Below are 19,995 nucleotides of genomic sequence, written 5' to 3'. Positions count from 1 at the left end.
GTGAGAAATAGTGGCTTTGGTTAAAAAAAAAAAAAAAAAAAAAAAAACTGGTTTATGGTATTTTGTGATAGCAGCCCAAACAGAACCCACTATTCCCTAGTCAGAAATGATGTAAATCAGGTTTGTCCAACCTGCTTCCCGCAGGCCGTATGCAGCCCAGGATGGGTTTGAATGCAACCCAACACAAATTCGTAAACTTTCTTAAAACATTATAAGGTTTGTTTTTTAGCTCCTCAGCTATCATCAGTGTTAGTGCATTTTATGTGTGGCCCAAGACAAATCTTCTTCTTCCAGTGTGGCCCAGGGAAGCCAAAAGATTGGACATCCCTAATATAAATCATCCATTGTGAACCATTTGTTCTTTAGTTAACAGTCAATTATTTTTTTCAGCCTGCCTTAGACTATATTAGCTTGATGAGGGCAGGTGAATGGACAACTGCTAACAATAGAATTCCCTGGGTAGCTGACCAGAGCTGGGAAAGAGGCATGTCCACTACAAGCTGAAGGATCTCTGCTTGAGCTCTGCTCATAGAACTCCCAGATTCCTCTTCCCTCCTTCCCCACTGCCTGCCAGCACCACACAACAGGAAAGCATAAGCGGTAAGGCTGGGCTGGGACATGTGGCACCTCACACAAGCTGATAGCTTGGGCACACCTTCAAACAAATATTTTTAAAATGCTAATTCAGCAATTGTTTAGAAGCTAAGAGCTGCAAAGAAAAAGAGAAAGAAAAAGGAACTTGCTTTACTTTGCCCCATTCTTGCACACTTCCTGAGCAATACCAAATAATGAAACCCACCCTTCTTCAAAGCAAGTGTAGTGAGCCCTGTTGATACATTAGTGTGCCACTTTGGGGGTCCTGTCCTTCACCCCAGCAGCTTATTAGCTCATCCTCACTTCCTTCTTTATTCTGCTTTAGTCTTCTGGCTAATCCCCCAAAAGAAAAAACTCATTTCCATCTCAAGACCTTTGAACTGGCTCATCTCTCTGTAAGAAACAATCTTCACACAAATGTTTTTATGACTCACTTCACTTCATTCAAGTTTCTGCCCAACTATCACCTTCTTAGAGAATACTTCCCTGGCCAGCCAAGCTAAAAATTCACATGCATACACGCGTGCACGCACACACACACACACATATACACACACACATATACACACACACACCCCTTTATTTTTATTCATAGTATCTATCATTGTCTGAAATTGTATTCTATTTTATTTGCTTATTATCTGTTCTCTCACTAGAATATAAGCCACGAAAGTAGGCAATTTGTCTTTTTTCTTGATGACACCAATAAGCGCCTGGCTCGTAAAAGACAGTAAACTAATAAGTGCTTCAATGACAAACTAAATAAATGAATGACTAGGCGAATGAATGAATGACAACAGTTCTCTCTCTGCAAAGAATTCTGGGATATAAATTTTCTCTATCTCATTACAGTTATGGTGATGTTTTGATCCTCTTACAGACTGGGGCTCCAGGAAGGTAGTCACTACTAGGTCCATTCCTGCACTCACCTCTCTGCACTGAGTTTGCATGTTGATAACCACTACCACCACCCCTGCCACCTCTTTCAAGGGGCTTCTCCTTTTTCCTAGGGTCCAAGCATCACTTCCACAAATGGGGCAAATGAGCTTACAAAGACAAGCTCGACTGCCTCACCGTTGTGAGCTGCTAGATTATTCTCATGTTGTGTTGATTTAAAGACAACGGTTGGATGATGCTGCACTGTTGTTCCTGACTAAGCTTTATCTGCTGTGATTACTTACCCTGGTTGTTAACATCCTATAACTATCCTGTATTCAGAGAGTAGACAGCTAATTGTAAACCAACCCAGGCAGGCTAAGATACTGTGACTCTATAGTCTCTGTAGTGGTTCTTGACCTTTTGGGGGTCATAGAGCTCTTTTGAGAATCTGATAAAAGCTAGGGGCTTTCCCCCTTCCCCACCCCACCAAAATACATCTATGCATGTACAGATGAATTGTGTATAATTTCAAGGAGTTCTCAGAATGTCTGAAGCCCATCCGTGACATCCAAGTACAGGCCTCATAAATGTCATTCAGAAAGGAACAGGTCAGGCCTAGAGGTTAGGGCCCTGTGGCACAGGGGAAGATGTGGAGGATTGGGCAAGAGCACCTTTTCTGGGCCTCTACTTTCGACATTTTATGTGAAGAGAGAAATACAGACATTGTATATGCACGTATGTGTGTTAAAGTCTCCTATTTTAAACACACTTTAATTTTATAACCCTATTTTAAGCTTTCTTCTGAGAGGGTCTACTTCAGGTATCACCTAATCTTCAATCATTTGGCTTTCTTAGTTTTTTCCCATTGTGGCCACAGGAGGGCAGGATAAGTCCAAAAACAATGTGAATGCTGGCTGCAGCTTGGGCTGCAGTGAACCAGGCCTTCCTCACTGCTTTAACTATCCAAACACAAAGGGCTACCGTTTCACTCCTGTAACCTTTCCATTTCATGACATTGGTGTGACCTGTTCATCTAGTGCACGGATGCCCTGCTCCCCTGCCAGCAAGGGAGCTATTTTTCAAAATCTGAGAAGTCTCCTCCCTGATCCCCAGATTTAGCACATTTAGTTGTATTTGTGAGGAACACAATATGTACTAGTTGTTGGTGTTCTATGTATGGTAGTTGGGAGTAGAAAGCAGTGACCAAGGGGGAAAAAAGCATTGAAAAAGGAAAACATATGGCCGGGCGCGGTGGCTCACGCCTGTAATCCCAGCACTTTGGGAGGCCGAGACGGGTGGATCACGAGGTCAGGAGATCGAGACCATCCTGACTAACACGGTGAAACCCTGTCTCTACTAAAAATACAAAACAATTAGCCGGGTGTGGTGGCGGGCACCTGTAGTCCTAGCTACTCGCAAGGCTGAGGCAGGAGAATGGTGTGAACCTGGGAGGCAGAGCTTGCAGTGAGCCAAGATTGCGCCACTGCACTCCAGCCTGGGGAACAGAGCGGGACTCCATCTCAAAAAAGAAAAAAAAAAAGGAAAACATACTATTATCATATAAGAGTTCATCATTTTGTGGATGAGAGAAAAGGAAGAAAATTATATTTGTTGGACCTACTGGATGCCATTTATAGATAATCATCTCGCTTTTTAGTGCTTTATTAAGAAATAGGTTGTACTATTCCACTTTGCCCAAAATCACATAGCTAACAACTTTTTTTTTTTTTTTTGGAGATGGAGTTTCACTCTTGTTGCCCAGGTTAGAGTGCAATGGCGCGATCTCAGCTCACCACAACCTCCACCTCCCAGGTTCAAGCCATTCTCCTGCCTCAGCCTCCCAAGTAGCTGGGATTACAGGCATGCACCACCACACCTGGCTAATTTTTTGTATTTTTAGTAGAGACGGGGTTTCTCCACATTGGTCAGGCTGGTCTTGAACTCCCAACCTTAGGTGATCTGGCCGCCTTGGCCTCCCAAAGTGCTGGGATTACAGGCATGAGCCACCGTGCCTGGCTGCTAACAACTTTTAAGCCTCACGTCAAACCCTGATCTTTCCATCAAGCCTTTCATAAACTCAGGAAAAGAAGAAAATCTTTTTAAAAAAAAATCAGCAATGTGATTAATATTGCCCAAATGAAGCCCACAGATACCCAGGGATGGCAATTAAAGCTAGATAAGGGAGGATATAGTTAAGCATAACTTCTTGGACAAAGAGTTGAGTTCTGGAAGAGCTGCAGGCCATGGGCTGACAGTAATGAAAGCACTAAGGAAGGAAGGAAGTCATGTGGCAAAGAGACTAACTTAGACGAAGCTCAAGAGTTATAGGAAAAAGTAATGAGAGCTGAGGAGGAGGGAGCCACTGTTCAACTCAGGCATTTGCTAAGCTTCAGCTCTATGCAAGGCACTGATAGGGAGGATAAAAGTGAAAAGAAACAATTTCTACCTTTTAATTCACATTTAGATGGGAGAGATCAAAGGTATTCCCAAATAACAATAGTACCAAGGTAAAGTGTAATATGAACTATATTACAAATGTAAACCAAAAGCTGTGGGGCTACAATAATGGAGGGAATACAATAATGGCAGACTTCATGAAGGAGGTGACATTTGAACTTAGGCTTCAAGGATGCCAATATCTCAACAGGTAGTGATGAGGAGGAAATAGTCTGAGCCATCACAGAGGAAGGAAAGAGTAGGGTACTTGTGGAATAATGAGTAGTACCAAGTGATACAGGATGAGTGAGTGACAACAAGAAGGCAGTGTGTGCTCTTGAGCAAAGGAGGGATCTGATGAAACCATGTTTCAGAAAAAGTAACTGGTAGTAGTAATAATAAGTAATGGAAGGAAAGAAATGGAGTTTGCTAGGACAGTTAAGAAGCTACTGCCATAATCCAGGCACAAGGAAATGAATGCCTAGACCAGTGACAAAGAAAATGAAAAATAAGTTTAGCCTCTAAAACATTCTGGTTTACACATAAGTCTCTAGTTTAGATAATGTAAGTCTGTCCCCAAGAGAGTGTTCACTCCCTTCTGAAACTGCAGAACTGAAAACTCAAACCTGAGACACAGCACCTCTATGGAGATTATATGAGAACTTTTTCAAGAAAGCAGTTCTGCTCCATGGCTCTTCCAAGAACATGTAGATTAAGAACTTAGAAAGGAATGTCAGAACATTAATGGGTGACAGCAGGGAAGACTGCTGCCTAGCTGGCTGCCAGGAGGACCTAACCACATGACATTTTCCTTCATAGAGAGGCTGTGCTTTAAGCCTGGCTGTTTAGCTCTGCAGGATCAGAAAGTTAATTTTGCCAGCACTCTTTTAAAGACACACACCTTCCTAGGCTCAAGACTAAAGGATAAGCCAGAATGTTTTAGAGGGAGAAGCATAACCATAATCACAAAAAAGAGCAGAGACTTGAAAAACACATCTCTGCCACTGGGACACATCACTGAGTCCGCATGCCTTCTCTGAGCTGCACTCAGGTGGGCATTGCCAGCATGCATCCCTGTTGTTCCCGTTCTCTGCGTTTTTGGCCAACCCTCTCCTCTTCCAACAGATGCATTCATTCTTTAGATATGCCAATATAGGCCGGGCAGGGTGGCTCACACCTGCAATCCTAGCATTTTGGGAGGTTGACGCAGATGGATTTCTTGAGCTCAGGAGTTTGAGACCACCCTGAGCAACACGGTAAAACCCCATCTCTACAAAAAATACAAAAATTAGCCCATTGTGGTGGCTCACACCTGTATTCCCAGCTACTTGGGATGCTGAGGCAGAAGAATCACTTGAGCCCAAGAGGTGGAGGTTGCAGAGAGCTGAGATCACACCACTACACTTCAACATGGGTGACAGAGTGAGACCCTATCTCAAAAAAAAAAAAAAAATATATATATATATACACACACACACACACACACACACACACACACACACACACACATGCCCATAACATCAAAAGTCAAATAAGGCTACAGTCAAATCTTGCCCTGGACAATAAGCCATTCTCCCTTCTTAGGGTAACTTTTTCATTGGCCTCACCATTCTGGTTGATTTTATAGTTTAACTCTCTGAGGAAACCTTTATTTTCCTTACTTCCAGATTCTTGATGGGAGATGACTTTGCATTGTTCCCTCACATTGTCTGTGGTAGGAGTGTCTAATCATCCACCCTTTCCCTGGGGGGAAGAAAAGAAACACTTCTTTTCCCCAAAATTCTGTCATTTCAACTCTAAGCAATTTTATCTTCTCTACTTTCTTAGCTCCTTTGCTCAATTCTGGTTTTGTTTTTGTTTTTTTGTTGTTTTGTTTTGTTTTTGTTTTTGTTTTTGCAACTGAGACAATGTCTCACTATGTTGCCCAGGTGGGTCTTGAACTTTTGGGCTCAAGCTATCCTCCTGCCTCAGACTTCTAAGTAGCTGGGACTACAGGCATGAGCCACCACGCCTGGTGTTGATTGCATTGCTTTAGTAGCTGCCACTTTATGCTTTAAGAACTGTTTCGCCTCACTGAGGAGAAGCTGCTCAGTCATTTTCATACTTGTTACTCAAATCAAAGCACAGGCTTCAGGCTTAGAAAAATTAAATTACTTCTTGTTTTGCCTGTGACAAAATAAAATTCACATTATTTTTTAAAAAGACATTTCTCTTTACTTACAAGGAGTTTTTTTTTTGACAATGACTTTATATATATCACAGTAGTACCCTAAAACATAATGAGGCAGATGAGAATTTGGGGAAAAATGGTCAAGATTCATGTTGCTTTATAAACTCCTTAAGGGCACAGAGTGTCAGTTATATCTGATGGAATGAATGAAATAACTAACTAGTTAACTAATGAATCCTCATAACTATTCATGGAAGATGGCAGAGTTTTCATCATTCTGGCCATAGAGAAATGCATTTCATGCCCCTTTTCAGCTGCAGGATAAGTTGTTAAATATGACATGAAGTCATTTTTCACCACAGTTCCCCTGTGTTGGAAGAAGTATGTTGGACTGAAGCCCCTTTGTTCCCTGTGGAAAGTCTGCCACCTCTGCAAACTTGTCCTCAGGAATGTCGTTCTAGAAATAATCCAGCCTTCTCCCTGGGGTCTATGAGTCATACACAGAAGCTAATTCATTGGAGCAACTGGCTTTTCTTAGGCCCTTTGTAAAAGAATTTCAGAGATCCCTCCTGATGAAGCAAGGAAAGTAGCGTTCCCCCTCAGCTCCTTTCTAGCTCTTCCCTTATTTGCTCTGTGCTTCTTCCACCACCTCATATTTGGCTTTCACTGATGACCTTTACCTGCAGACCCAGACCCCAGTTCCTTAGCTAGTGTTGCCTGAAGCTGGAATTACACCGGCAAAGCCTCATTACTCCTCCTACCCAGCTCCATTCATTCAGATTTGGAATTAAATCACACTCCCCTAGACCCTCCCCATCCTCTTTGCTATTAACCACACGTGTGAGATACAGTATGCCAATGACTGATGCTCCAGGCTTGGTTTTCTACTATAAGGGGATGCCCAAAAATTCATCTTTTTTTCTTTTAGTTTTTTTAAATTCGTTTTTTATAACAAGTAGTAACAGAACACATTTTCACTGTAAAACAACAACATGAAGCTTAAGTCCCCTTTGTTAAACTATTTAATTTGCATTGCTGTATAATTTTTGGTTGTTTTTATATTCTAGAATATTTTGGGGTTGTTTGTTTGCTTTCACAGTGAATTTCTTTCTCCTTTGTTTTATTTTTTATTTATTTTATTTATTATTATTATTTCTTTTCTTTTGAGATGGAGTCGCCCAGGCTGGAGTGCAGTGGCCCGATCTTAGTTCACTGTAGCCTCTGCCTCCCAGGTTCAAGCAATTCTCGTGTCTCAGCCTTTCACATAGCTGGGATTACAGGCGCCCACCACCACACCTGGCTAATTTTTGTATTTTTAGTGGAGATGGGATTTCACCATGTTAGCCAGGCTGGTCTCGAACTCCTGAGTTCAAGTGATCTGCCGCCTCGGCCTCCCAAAGTGCTGGGATTACAGGTGTGAGCCACCATGACTGACCTAGGATTTTTTTTTAACACAAGAAATGCACGATGCCAATAAAATTAAAACAGTATAGAAGTATGAATAGTAAAAAGGGAAAGTATCTCAGAACCCTGCCCTATTTCTACTTCCTGTCCACTGTTAACAGTTTGATGATAGCCTTCCAGAGCTTTGTAAAATGCATTTACGTATATGTATATTTATATGTAGATAGTTTTATTTTTATATAAATGGGATCATGGTATATCTGTTCTACAACTTCCTTTATTTACTTACTATCTCCTAGTTTTTCATGTCAGTACATTTAGCTTTGTTAACAAACGCATAATACTACATAGTTTCAGTGTGTATAATTTAAATATTTCCCTATTGAGGGGATTTGAGTTGCTTCCTATTTGGGGTTTTGATTGTTATTACAGCAATGCTATACCAAACATCTTTGCATATGTCTCTTTGTGTACTACTCAAGAATGTCTCTAGGCTAGATGTCTAGAGGTACAGTCAATGGATCAAAAAATGGATATGGAAGCTGGGCCAGTGACAAGTGCCTATAATCCCAGCTAATCCCAGCTACTTGGGAGGCTGAGACAAGAAGATTGCTTTGAGGCCAAGAGTTAGAGACCAGCCTGAGCAACATAGTGAGACCTCATCTCTAAAAAATAGTTTTTAAAAAAATTAGTCCTGGTGGTGAGTGCTTGTAGTCCCAGCTACTCAGGAGGCTGAGGCAGGAGGATTGCTAGAGCTCAGGCATTTGGAGGCTGCAGTGAGCAATGACTGCGGGTGTGAACAGCCACTGTCCTCTAGCCTGGGTGACATAATGAGACCCCGTCTCAAAAAAGAAAAGATGGATGTATTTAAAATTTTATATTACTCAAAATTTACAATCTAAGTGAACACTTTATTTCCCTTTCTTTTGCAGAGAGTTCTATTCTGGGAACTGACATTGACCTTCAGACTATAGACAATGATATTGTCAGCATGGAGATTTTCTTCAAAGCCTGGCTACATAACGGTGGAACAGACCAAGAACAAATCCATCTTCTTCTTTCTTCACAGTGTTTCAGCAACACTTCCAGACCCAGAGATAATCCAAGTACATAACCCCCAAAAGATATTTAGGCTATGATTATTCTTATCTGGGATCAGGACTCTAGATTGGTGAGTCAGTGGAATAAAGCATTGTTGAGGTTTGGGGACTGGAAGAGGATTGGATGAGGCTGTCCAGTATAAGCATGAGGAATAAGAAGAGAAGTTCTAAGAAGCAATCACAGTTAGAAAGCTGAACCTAATTAAGCCCAACCAGCAAGGGCCAGTTAGTTTAGGGGCAAAGTCTGAGATACCTCAATGACAGAGAATTGGCTAGACTACGTAAGAACACAGTGGATCACATTTCTCAATATTCTTATGTTTAATGTGGTAAATATATTTGACATTATAATTTGGAGCATGCTGCTACCTCAGCAATATCAATATGGCCTGTGGCAAGAGGAAGAGAACCAAGGTTAAATAAAGATCTTCTCACTAGGGAGGCAGCAAATGGGGGAAAACTAAAGAACCTACAGAGATACGCCCCAGGGAGGACAACCGGTGCTCAAGACCATGTTCACAAAGTAGTTCAGGCAATTACTGCAACCAAGAAATCAATCCAGTATTCTGGGCATGCCAGAAGGATCCTAGATAATAGATACTGTTCTGCCTGGCAATTATACTTCATTTCAGGTCCCACTAGATGGCAGGAATAAGGCCATTTCCATTCTCCCATCTCCTCAGAAGGCTGGCTCAGGCAGGACCTGGGGCGGCTGGGCCTGCAGATGGATGGGCCCATCTATCAGTCTAATGAGCCACACTGAGGTTGGGAAAGCTGAGTCCTCAGGGACCAGCTCCAAAGAGAAATGACCAAAGTATATCTTCTTTAGGGCTGGGAGTTGTACCTGTCTTTCTCATTGAACAGAATACTGGTAATGGCTACAGAGATCATTGAGGGTTGAAGAATGGATTGAACATGATGTTTACCAAAGCCCTTCTCCTAAGCTTTGACACGATTCACTAGGGTTACTGCCGCCTCTGAGAGCTGTTGCTTGGCCATTGGCAGTCTATTTGAGTTTTTATATATGTTCCTTTTCTTCAGCTATTATAAAACTCTTTATGACCATTGTTTCTTTAGGACAGGGAAGGGCTTTTTGGAGGTGTTACTACACAGGATTAAGGCTTCCCAAGACCCTCTGTCTAAGAATGGCCGTCAAGTCTTTTCCTCTCTCCCCTATTTCAACCTAGTGCCCAGGATGCCTTTGCCAACTTAACTTGATATTAATCTGTCTTTTCTTTGTGTAAAATATTCTTCCCAGAACCTCCTTTCCACCCCTTTTGTCCAAGGCTGATAGTACCAATTTCTCCCTGTCCTATCCTCTGGAATTCACTTATCTGTTTTCCCTATTTAAGGCAGCCAGCACCTTTATACAGAAGCTAGTGTATAGCTAACATTACTAAGCCCTTCCTCTGTGCCAAGCACTAAATTAACTTCATTTCTTGCATTATCCCATTTTATCTTCACATAACACTATGAGGCAGGTACTGTTACCATATGTCATTGAATCTAAGATGCTATAATTGTAAGATACACCACTATTTTATGTACCAGTAAGAAAGAAAACAGGCTAGGTGCAGTGGCTCACTCCTATAATGCCAGCATTCTGGGAGGCAAAGGTGGGAGGATCCGTTGAAGCCAGGAATTAATGACAGCCTGTGCAACATAGATCTGTCTCTACAAAAAATAAAAATAAAAAATTAGCCAGACACGGTGGCATGCACCTATAGTCTCAGCTACTCAGGAGGCTGAGCCAAGAGGATCACTTGCACCTAGGAGTTCAAGGTTGCAGTGAGCCGTGATGGAGCCTCTGCACTTCAGCCTGGGTAACAGAGTGAGACCCTGTCTCTAAAAAAATTTTCCTAATGATAAAGTTTTCTTAAAAAAAAAGAAAGAAGACATTGCCCATTAAACATTACACAGCTCTTTCTTGTCACTTAGAAGTAGTATTTTACCTGCATTGAGAGAGCTCTTTTAGATTAGAGTAGTAAGTAAGGACTTAGAGTGCCTACCTGGCCAATGGCAATTGTAAGACACAGATAGAGATGAAAAAAAATATGTCTTAGAATCAATTAAATACAATATTACCCCCATTTTACATATGAGAAAACTGAGACTTAGAGAAATTAAACATACTTTCCCAGGGCTGCACAGAAAATTAGTAGCAGAGCTAAGATTTGAAGTCAGGCAACAGGGCCTACTCTTAAACCTTAGGATCAGAAATCTATATTTTGTACACTTGACACTCTCAGCCCAGACAATGTCAATAAACCCAGGTCTGTCTTCCTCCAGAACCTGGGCTTTTATATACTATATTAACCTGCCTCATGCTAAGCAATTCTGAACAAAGGGGCTAGAGATTCACTTCTTTCATTAGGAGGGCTGGGACCCTCAGAGGTCAAGAACTCCTGTAACCAGCCTTTCTTCCACTATCACATGGCATTTGCCCATGGTGCTAATTGGAATTTCTCTGGCTTCCCCTCTCTCTTTCCAAAGCTTTCAGCACCAGGGTCAGAGCCAGAATATTTATCTCCATCTATAATCATTTTTTCAGAAATTTGTAGGTCTGCAGGATGCAGAGTGGAACTTAGATCCAGACTGCAGTCAGCTTTTCTGCTGGGGAGGTCTTCACTGGAATCCAGATGTTCAGGCACAGCTGGAATGAGGTCTGGGGAAATTAGGCGTCTTCTAGGGTGGATGTGAGATTTTAAACAACCACAATAAAGATTATGCTGTCACTATTATTTTAAAAATTTATGTATTGCCACACATGTAGATTTCTGGACTATGGCTCACTACAAAAACTGAAAGAAAACAAAAACCCCAAGTTTTCCTCCTCTAGACTCTTTGGGTTGTGTGTCTCAGATGTTCACTCTGACTCCTTCTTACAAGGTTCTCTATCTGATGCCACCTGCTTCTTTGACTGCCTAGGGCCCTTCACCCCATCTCTAGGTGCTTCCCTTAGAAAGGCCTTCCTCTGACAGAGCACACGGTGAGCTACACATGAGTTTCTTTTCTTGTTCTTAGGTACCATGTCTGCCACATCTGCATCTGGGCTCTGGGTAGGAGAAGCACACCTGCTTCTAAATTCAAACCCTGCTAAAACAGCTTTCCCAGCTTTGGGACACTCTGCTGAGACCACAGTTTGGGTAGTTCGTAATCCAGGCTGCAATAAGAATCACATGGGGAACTTATAAAAAAAATACCAGTGTCTCAGGGCGGGGAACATCATACACTGGGGCCTGCCATTGGGTGGGGGGTTGGGGGAGGGATAGCATTAGGAGAAATACCTAATGTAAATGATGAGTTAATGGGTGCAGAAAACCAACATGACGTGTATACATATGTAACAAACCTGCACATTTTGTACATGTACCCTAGAACTTAAAGTATAAAAAAAAAATACCAGTGTCTGGGCTTCACCCCCAGAGACCCTGATTCAGTTGGTCTGGGGTAGGGCCCAGACATCAGTATCTTTTTCAGGTTTCCTAGATCAGGGGTCCCCAACCCCTGTGGCCTGTTAGGAACTGGATCAGCAGGAGGTGAGCAACAGGTGAACGAGCATTACCATCTGAGCTCTGCGTCCTGTCAGATCAGCTGTGTCATTAGATTCTCACAGGAGCCCAAACCTTATTGTGAACTACACATGCAAGGGATCTAGGTTGTGCACTCCTTATGAGAATCTAATGCCTGCTGATCTGAGGTGGAACAGTACCATCCCCCACCACCCCATGGAAAAACCAGTCTTTTATGAAACCAGTCACTAATGGCAAAATGATTGAGGATTGCTGCCCTAGATGATTCTTACTGCAACCAGAATTGAAAACCTCAGCCCGATGAACACAGCTGTCCAGTCCTAAAGCCTCAGGACTGGAAATGGAGAAGTCAGGCACAGAGGAAATGAGAGGAAGCTGGAGTCCTGTCCAGTCCTAAAGCCTCAGGACTGGAAATGGAGAAGTCAGGCACAGAGGAAATGAGAGGAAGCTGGAGTCCTAGGCAAAGTCCCTCCTACTGACTTCCTGTGCTCTGGGACATGTCATGCTGAGGGCCGTCTCACCCAGAATTAGTGTCTTATTAACAATGTCTAATGTGATAAGACCTAATGTCTAGGTCTTATTCACGGGGCCCAGGAGGGCCAGCTGATCTGACATCTGTTCTGCCATTCTATTTTTTTCTATGTTGTTTTTTTACCTCATGTTGCAGTTAGTACAGTCATTTCACAAGTCACTAACATCAACTACCAGCCTTCTCAGAAATACTTAACATTCGTATATTCACAAGTTTGTTACCAGTATTCAAACCAGGTATATGTTTTATTGAAGAACTTTGTAATATCAAGGATTCAAGCTTGTGCAACAGATCATGATACACTATGGCATATGCAGTTCCCTACTGGAGCAGAAGCTTAATACAGAAGAGTACAATACCGAGATGAGTAACTCCTACCTAGCCTAAGCACTCCTCAGAATTGTCTGATGCCACTGTGATGCTCCAAGGCCCAGAAGGTCCTAAATTCATGTTTCCTTGGGGGAATTAAAAAATAAGCTATTTCAGGAACTTATTCCTTTCCCCCCACCGGGAATGTCCCTGAATGAGCCCACAGAGAAACAGTAGCAGTCATCTGACTGCCTGACTTCTGCTTTCCTGCTCTTCCTTCATCTGACCTGCACTGTTGCCAAAGCTTAGCCACAAGGAAGCAGCAGAAGCAAGATTTCCTTCTGTGATTGCCAAAGGGCCTCTGCATATTTTGGCACTAGCTACCTCCTCCACAGAGGATGCATGTTCCTCAGACTGGATCACAAGCCAGATGTCTCACTATGAGACAGCTCCTCAGCCAGCTCAGAAGTAAAACAAGTAAAAATCATGTCAGACCCTTGAAAATAAGTTAACTCTTGTGTAGAGTTACTTGCGATAGAGATACTTAAAGGTTCCAGACCGGCTTTCCCTTCCCAAACCAGTCAGACTTTCCTCTTTCCACTCTCCTGCCTACTCCTATCCCTTGCTTGCCTGGTAGAGATGGAATGGATAGCAGATGTTGTCTCTTAATGGCATAGCCTAAGGTAACTTATTACTCACAATCCTTCCTCCAATGCTGCTTTTATTGTAGTGTGTCTGAAATGTGATCTCCAAGAGCGACTGCTCAGCCCATCCCTACTCCCTGGCACAGCTGACGGCTCCTTGAGAATGGATGACCCCAAAGGAGACTTCATCACACTCTATCAGATGGCTTCCCAGTCATCGACCTCTCATTACGAGCTCCAAGTGATCAAGTATGGTCCAAGGGAACCTCCCCAATCCATGCAAATGCTATTCTTAGTGGTTCTGTGACTAGGAGGTCCAGAGATGGATGGTATCTCTTAAGTGTCAGGCAGGCAAGAGTCAGTTCCAAAGTAGCAGTTACAGCTACGGCATGAGGAAGCAAAGACAGGCTACTCAGCATGTGGAGGCTAAATGTGCAGATGGTGGGAGAAGCGCTACAGTAGAACATGCTGAGGTCTGCATGAGGATTGTTTTTCTTTTGACTCATTAGAAAGGTGTTTATCCATTCAGTAAATGTTTACTGAATAACTACTTTGTTTAAGCATCAGGACAGAGATCCAACCTTCAAGGAGTAAGTGGTACATAGGATCTACCCCTGCCCCCTCCCATTTCTCTAACTACTAGAATTCCTTCTTCCAGGAGAACCAATTGTAGAAGAGAATTAGCAGGCCAGGCATGGTGGCTCATGCCTGTAATCCCAGCCACTCTGGGAAGCTGAGGCAGGAGGATCACTTGAGCCTAAGAGTTCAAGGCTGCAGTGAGTTATAATCGGACCACTGCACTCCAGCCTGGGTAACAGAGCAAGCCCTTATCTTGAAGAAAAAAAAAAAAAAAAGCACACACACACACAATGAATTAGCAATGATGGCAGAGTCCACTTCAACTCTTCCCAGTTGCTACCACTGTGCCCATGCAAAGGTTCCTGAACTTTGACGATCTTCTGTGTGCTAGATACTATGCTAGATGCTGGCCATACAAAGATGGATAGTTCACAGACACTAATTTAAAAGCTTTCACAGTAGCATCTTAGAGTTAAGCTGAATTGAAGTGGATCTAGGTAGAGGTTCCAGATATCACTAAGGAGTCTTTCACTGTAATTATCTCTTCCTAGGGCTTTAAAATCTAGCGGGCTCTGTGAGTCATTGACATATGGACTCCCATTCATCCTCAGACCTACAAGCTGTTGGCAACTGGACTGGGATGAGCTAGAGACAAATCAGCAACATTTCCATGCTTTGTGTCACAGCCTGCTGGTGAGTACCCATGTCCCCAGGTGAAAAAGAAGAATCATTTTTAAAGTACCAACCACAGAAAAGCAGCTAACTAACTCTGCCCAATCCTAAATCTGCCTCAACCCTCAAGAGGACAGAAAAAACTGGATATACTCTGAAATTTGGAGTAAATATGACTTGCCTTTTGTTGGTTTCATGCTATAGAGAATAATTCCTGAATTCAGTTGTACAACACTAAACTTGAAAATTCCCTATTTGTAAGCTTAACATTTAAATGGCAACAGCGAATTTTCCATAAGTACCTGTATTTTAAAACCTACTTCCTTCATAACACTGTGATAGACATTATGGTTCATTTAAATGAAGAGCACTTAGTCTGTGCCAGACATTGTGTCAAGCCCTAGATATGTATTCTGTAGTGACCTAAAAGACATTAACTATGACCTCAAGAAACCCACTCTCCAATGGAAGAAACAGAAATGTATATATTCTTAATTATGAGAAGTTTATAAAGGAAAAGAAGAGGCTGCTATAAGAAAGCCTGTCTATAAAAGTGACATTTAAACTAAGACCTACAAGATAAGTGAGAATTAACCAGGTGAAGGGTGGCAGGAAGAGCATTAAGGTGTAGGGAAAGGCATGTGCAAAGACCCTAAGGCTGGAAAGAGCTGAGAGAAAAATCAAGAACAGAAAAGCCATTGTGACTGAAACAGGGAGGAAGGGAGAGAGTGACAAAAGGTAGGGTTAGAGAGGTGAGCAGGGGTCAAATCATGCAAAGCTTTGTAGGCCAAATTAAGGATTTGGACTTAAGGAAACAAATCATGAGAAATAACATTATCTATTTAAGTTTTTAAAATATTACTTGGGCAGAAATTTGGAAATGAACTTGCAGAAGCAAAAATGGAAACATGAAAATGAGATAGGAGGGTATTGCAGTAGTCTAGGCAAGAGACAGTGGTGATTCGGACTAGAACATTGCAAGTCAAGATGAGATGAGCAAACCAATTAGAGAAATATTTTAGAATTGTTTCTTGGCCTTTTGGCTATGACCAAGTGTAGAAATATTTCAGAGACAGGATTGTCAGAACTTGTTTGAGAGATTGGATATAGGGAGTGAGAAACAGGAAGTATCAAATAACTGCCCAGTTTCTGACTTGAACTAGATGGATGTCATTCCCTGAAATGGAAAAAATAAAAGCAGTCACATGAAACTAACACAACACTTAGCAAAATTAAAACAACTGCAAATAGAATGCAAAGACAGATATAGAATGAAGGTTTGACCTAGTAGGATGATGAGGACAGCACAGCAATGCATCTCTTTCACTATCAGAAGCAGACTTCTTTTTTTCCTGTTTCAAAGCCCACACTCCCCTTTAGGTCCACCCACTGAGTTCCTGTTTCCTGTCTGAAGAACACCCATCTCCTGTCTTTGCAGAGCAGAGACAACGGAGCCGTTGTAACTGTTAGTGCCCGACAGCTCAGTTTACTATTTACTCCACCCAGTTCCTCAGAATCTGAGATGATACATCACTTGGGAAGAATTTCTCCCAGGTGGCTTCAATACATTCTTACAGTATTTGATATTTTAAACATACACTGACATTTTAATACACTGCTAGAGAGGGTGTAAATTTTCTGGAAAATGATACCCTTTCCTTTTGCTGGGAATGTAGCCCAAGAAAACAGTCAGGAAAGGGAGCGAAGATATGTACCAGCATGTTCATCTTAGTGTTATTTACAATGGTGAAAAATTGGAAACAACTCAAATGTCCTAAGTAGGGGAAAAGTTATAGGAACTATAACCTGGTGTGGTGACTCACGCCTGTAATCTCAGCATTTTGGGAGTCCAAGGCCGGTGGATCACTTGAAGCCAGGGGTTCAAGACCAGCCTGGCCAACATGGTGAAATCCCATCGCTACTAAAAATACAAAACATAGCTAGGCATAGTGGCACGCCCCTGTAATCCCAGCTACTCGGGAGGCTGAGACATAAAAATCACTTGAACCCGGGAGGCGGAGGTTGCAGTGAGCCAAGAGCGCACCACTGCACTCCAGCCTGGGTGACAGAGCAAGACCCTGTCTCAAAAAATAGTTATAATAGGCCGGGCATGGTGGCTCACGCCTGTAATCCCAGCACTTTGGGAGGCCAAGGTGGGTGGATCACAAAGTCAGGCATTCGAGACCAACCTGGCCAACATAACGAAACCCCATCTCTACTAAAAATAAAACAAGATAAAAAATTAGCTGGGCGTGGTGGCAGGCACCTGTAATCCCTGCTACTTGGGAGGCTGAGGCAGGAGAATCGCTTGAACCTGGGAGGCAGAGGTTGCCGTGAGCCGAGATTGTGCCACTGCACTCCAGCCTGGGCAACAGTGTGAGACTCTGTCTCAAAAAAAAAAAAAAGTAATAATAAGGATAGGAAAAAGTATTCCCTTCCATCCTGGCTTACCTACACAAGATTAGAGTCTCCCTGCCACTAAACTCAGGGTCTGAGGATCTGTATTTATCTATCTATCTATTTATCAAATATTTACTGACCACTGTGTGCCAAGCACTGTTGTAGGGATGAAGAGACCTCTTCTTTTTTTTTTTTTTGAGGGGACGGAGTCTCGCTCTGTTGCCCAGGCTGGAGTTCTGTGGCGTGATCTCGGCTCACTGCAAGCTCCGCCTCCCTGGTTCACGCCATTCTCCTGCCTCAGCCTCCCGAGTAGCTGGGACTACAGGCGCCCGCCACCACGCCTGGCTAATTTTTTGTATTTTTAGTAGAGACAGGGTTTCACCGTGTTAGCCAGGATGGTCTCGATCTCCTGACCTCAGGATCTGCCCGCCTTGGCCTCCCAAAGTGCTGGGATTACAGGCGTGAGCCACCGCGCCCGGCTGAGACCTCTTTATTAGTCTTCTGTCATGGAAAAGGACAGGGATGTAGTTGACCTGTCACTAGTAGATACCCATATTTTGGAGCATTTACTAAGTGGTAGTCACTTAACCAGGTGTTTTGCATACTTTACCTCATTTAATCCTCACAATACTCTGTGAAGTAGGGATTGTTATCTCAACTTTTGCAGATGGAGGAGGCTGAGGCCTAAAAAGACCAAGTGAGTTACCAAAGGTCACACGGCTGCCAAAGTAGTCTTGTCAGAATTTGAGGACCTAGCTCATACGTGTAATCCCAGCACTTTAGGAGGCCAAGGCAGAAGGATAACTTGTGCCCAGGAATTCAAGACTAGCCTGAGAAACAGAGTGAAACCCTGTCTCTATTAAAAATTAAGAAATTAGCCAGGAGCAGTGACTCATGCCTGTAGTCCCAGCTACTCGGGAGTCTGAGGTGGAAGGCTCGCCTGAGCGCAGGAGTTCAAGGCTGCAGTGACCCACGATTGCACTGCTGCACTCTGGGTGACAGAGGGAGACCCTGTCTGAGGGTGGAAAAAAAAGAAAGAAAATTTAAAAAGAATTTGAACATAGTTCTGTTGACTACAAAGCCCATGTTTTTAACTTATTTGCTGAACTCCCTACTCCGGATGTAGCCAGATAAATACAGACTATAACACTGAAGCTAATTCTCCCTTCGCTTACACCCTATGCTTCTGTACTTCAGCGGAGCTGAACTCACTTAAAATGGCACAGTACTCATAACAGCTGCTTACCCATCTTGTACTGCTGTTCTCTTTACTCTGTTTGGTCCACCTCCTCTAGATTAAAGATCACTCTCCTATTCTGGAAAAGAGAGAAGCAAAACAGTTTTTTTGTTTGTTTGTTTTTTGTTTTTTTGAGAGAGTTTCACTCTTGTTGCCGAGGCTGGAGTGCAATGGCGCGATCTCGGCTCACCACAACCTTCACCTCCTGGGTTCAAGCAATTCTCCTGCCTCAGCCTCCCGAGTAGCTGGGATTACAAGCATGCACCACTACACCCAGCTAATTTTGTATTTTTAGTAGAGACAGGGTTTCTCCATGTTGGTCAGGCTGGTCACGAACTCCCAACCTCAGTTGATCCGCCCACCTCAGCCTCCCAAAGTGCTGGGATTACAGGTGTGAGCCACCGCGCCTGGCTGCAAAACAGTGTTTAAATGCCTCTTCCTTCTTGCTTTTCACATGACATTTTCTCCAAGCAGCAAAAATCCTGAATGGCAGTATGTTATAGAGTACAAACTTTTCACAAACTTCAGCTCATTAATTCAACACAAATATTTTTAAGTGTGACAAGATTTATTTAGGGTTTTCAGGGTACTATCTGCTATTGTTATTTCTCCCCTTTTTTGGAAAAAGGCCTCAGTTTTAATTATTTTCTACCCAAAATAAATCACACATTTGGTTACAATTAAAAAAAAAAAAGATTTATTTAGGGTTTTAACCTCCTAAGCCTATTTTTACAAGTTTGCCATGCTTCTTTAACTCCATCTTTGGTTTTTTATTCTTTCATATACCTTTTTCATATGTTCTTTTAAAATCTGACTTCAAGTCAGCTCCCTATTTAACTCTCTTGCTTTCTGTTTTTCATTGTGATGTTCCCCTCCAGCCAAGTTCTCGTTCTAACTTCTGCCTTTCTGTTAATAGCAGCACCGCCATTGTCTAGTCACCCAGGCTTGAAACCTCAGTCACTTTCAGCCATCTCACCCTTTACAGCTACTTCATCACTAAGTCACATCAATTTTCCACTCATAACATGAGTTGTTAACTCTTCTTTACTTCCTGTTCCCACTGCTTGTCTCACCAGGACTTCTTCAGTAAACTCCTAACAGGCTTCCCTGCCTCCAATCTCTCTCTCTTCTGGTTTTCCCTGCACATTGGCACCAGCTTAATTTCCTTGAAGCATTCCCCTATCACATGTTTTTCTATGTTATCAATATTCAATCACATATTACACCTTGCCTATTCTATCCCTATAGCATCTGTTATCACTATCCTAGTTCAAGCCCTTTTAACCTTTCCTTTAATACTGCAATAATCTCTCAACTTGTCTCAATGCTTTTAGTGCTTCCCATTCCTAGTCCACTTGGCATAATGCCAACAGATTAATCTTTTGATTAGTCTATTCAGCACTGATTCTGCCACTACTCAGCTTAAAAATACTTTGTGGCTTACTATTGTTCATCCATAAAGTCCATATTCCTTAGCCTAATATTCAAGGTCCCACCTTATCTCCC

At 42.6% G+C, this 19,995-nt stretch overlaps 1 protein-coding gene across 3 annotated transcripts in view; it reads left to right on the top strand.

Moving 5' to 3' along the window:
• The window catches only part of M1AP (meiosis 1 associated protein), a 96,786-nt gene that overhangs the window by 64,578 nt on the left and 12,213 nt on the right, over positions 1–19,995 (top strand). For all 3 annotated transcript variants that reach the window (XM_021924997.2, XM_009184491.2, XM_009184490.2), the window contains exons 5-7: positions 8,416–8,589; positions 13,688–13,850; positions 14,732–14,873. In XM_021924997.2, coding sequence (XP_021780689.1) covers positions 8,416–8,589; positions 13,688–13,850; positions 14,732–14,873 — 479 coding nt within the window. The remainder of the gene's footprint in view (positions 1–8,415; positions 8,590–13,687; positions 13,851–14,731; positions 14,874–19,995) is intronic.

Source organism: Papio anubis, chromosome 14 (assembly GCF_008728515.1).
Source record: "Papio anubis isolate 15944 chromosome 14, Panubis1.0, whole genome shotgun sequence".
Classification (NCBI taxonomy): Eukaryota; Metazoa; Chordata; class Mammalia; order Primates; family Cercopithecidae; genus Papio; species Papio anubis.
Note: the sequence above shows the minus strand (reverse complement) of the source record. Positions and strands in the feature narration are given on the sequence as shown.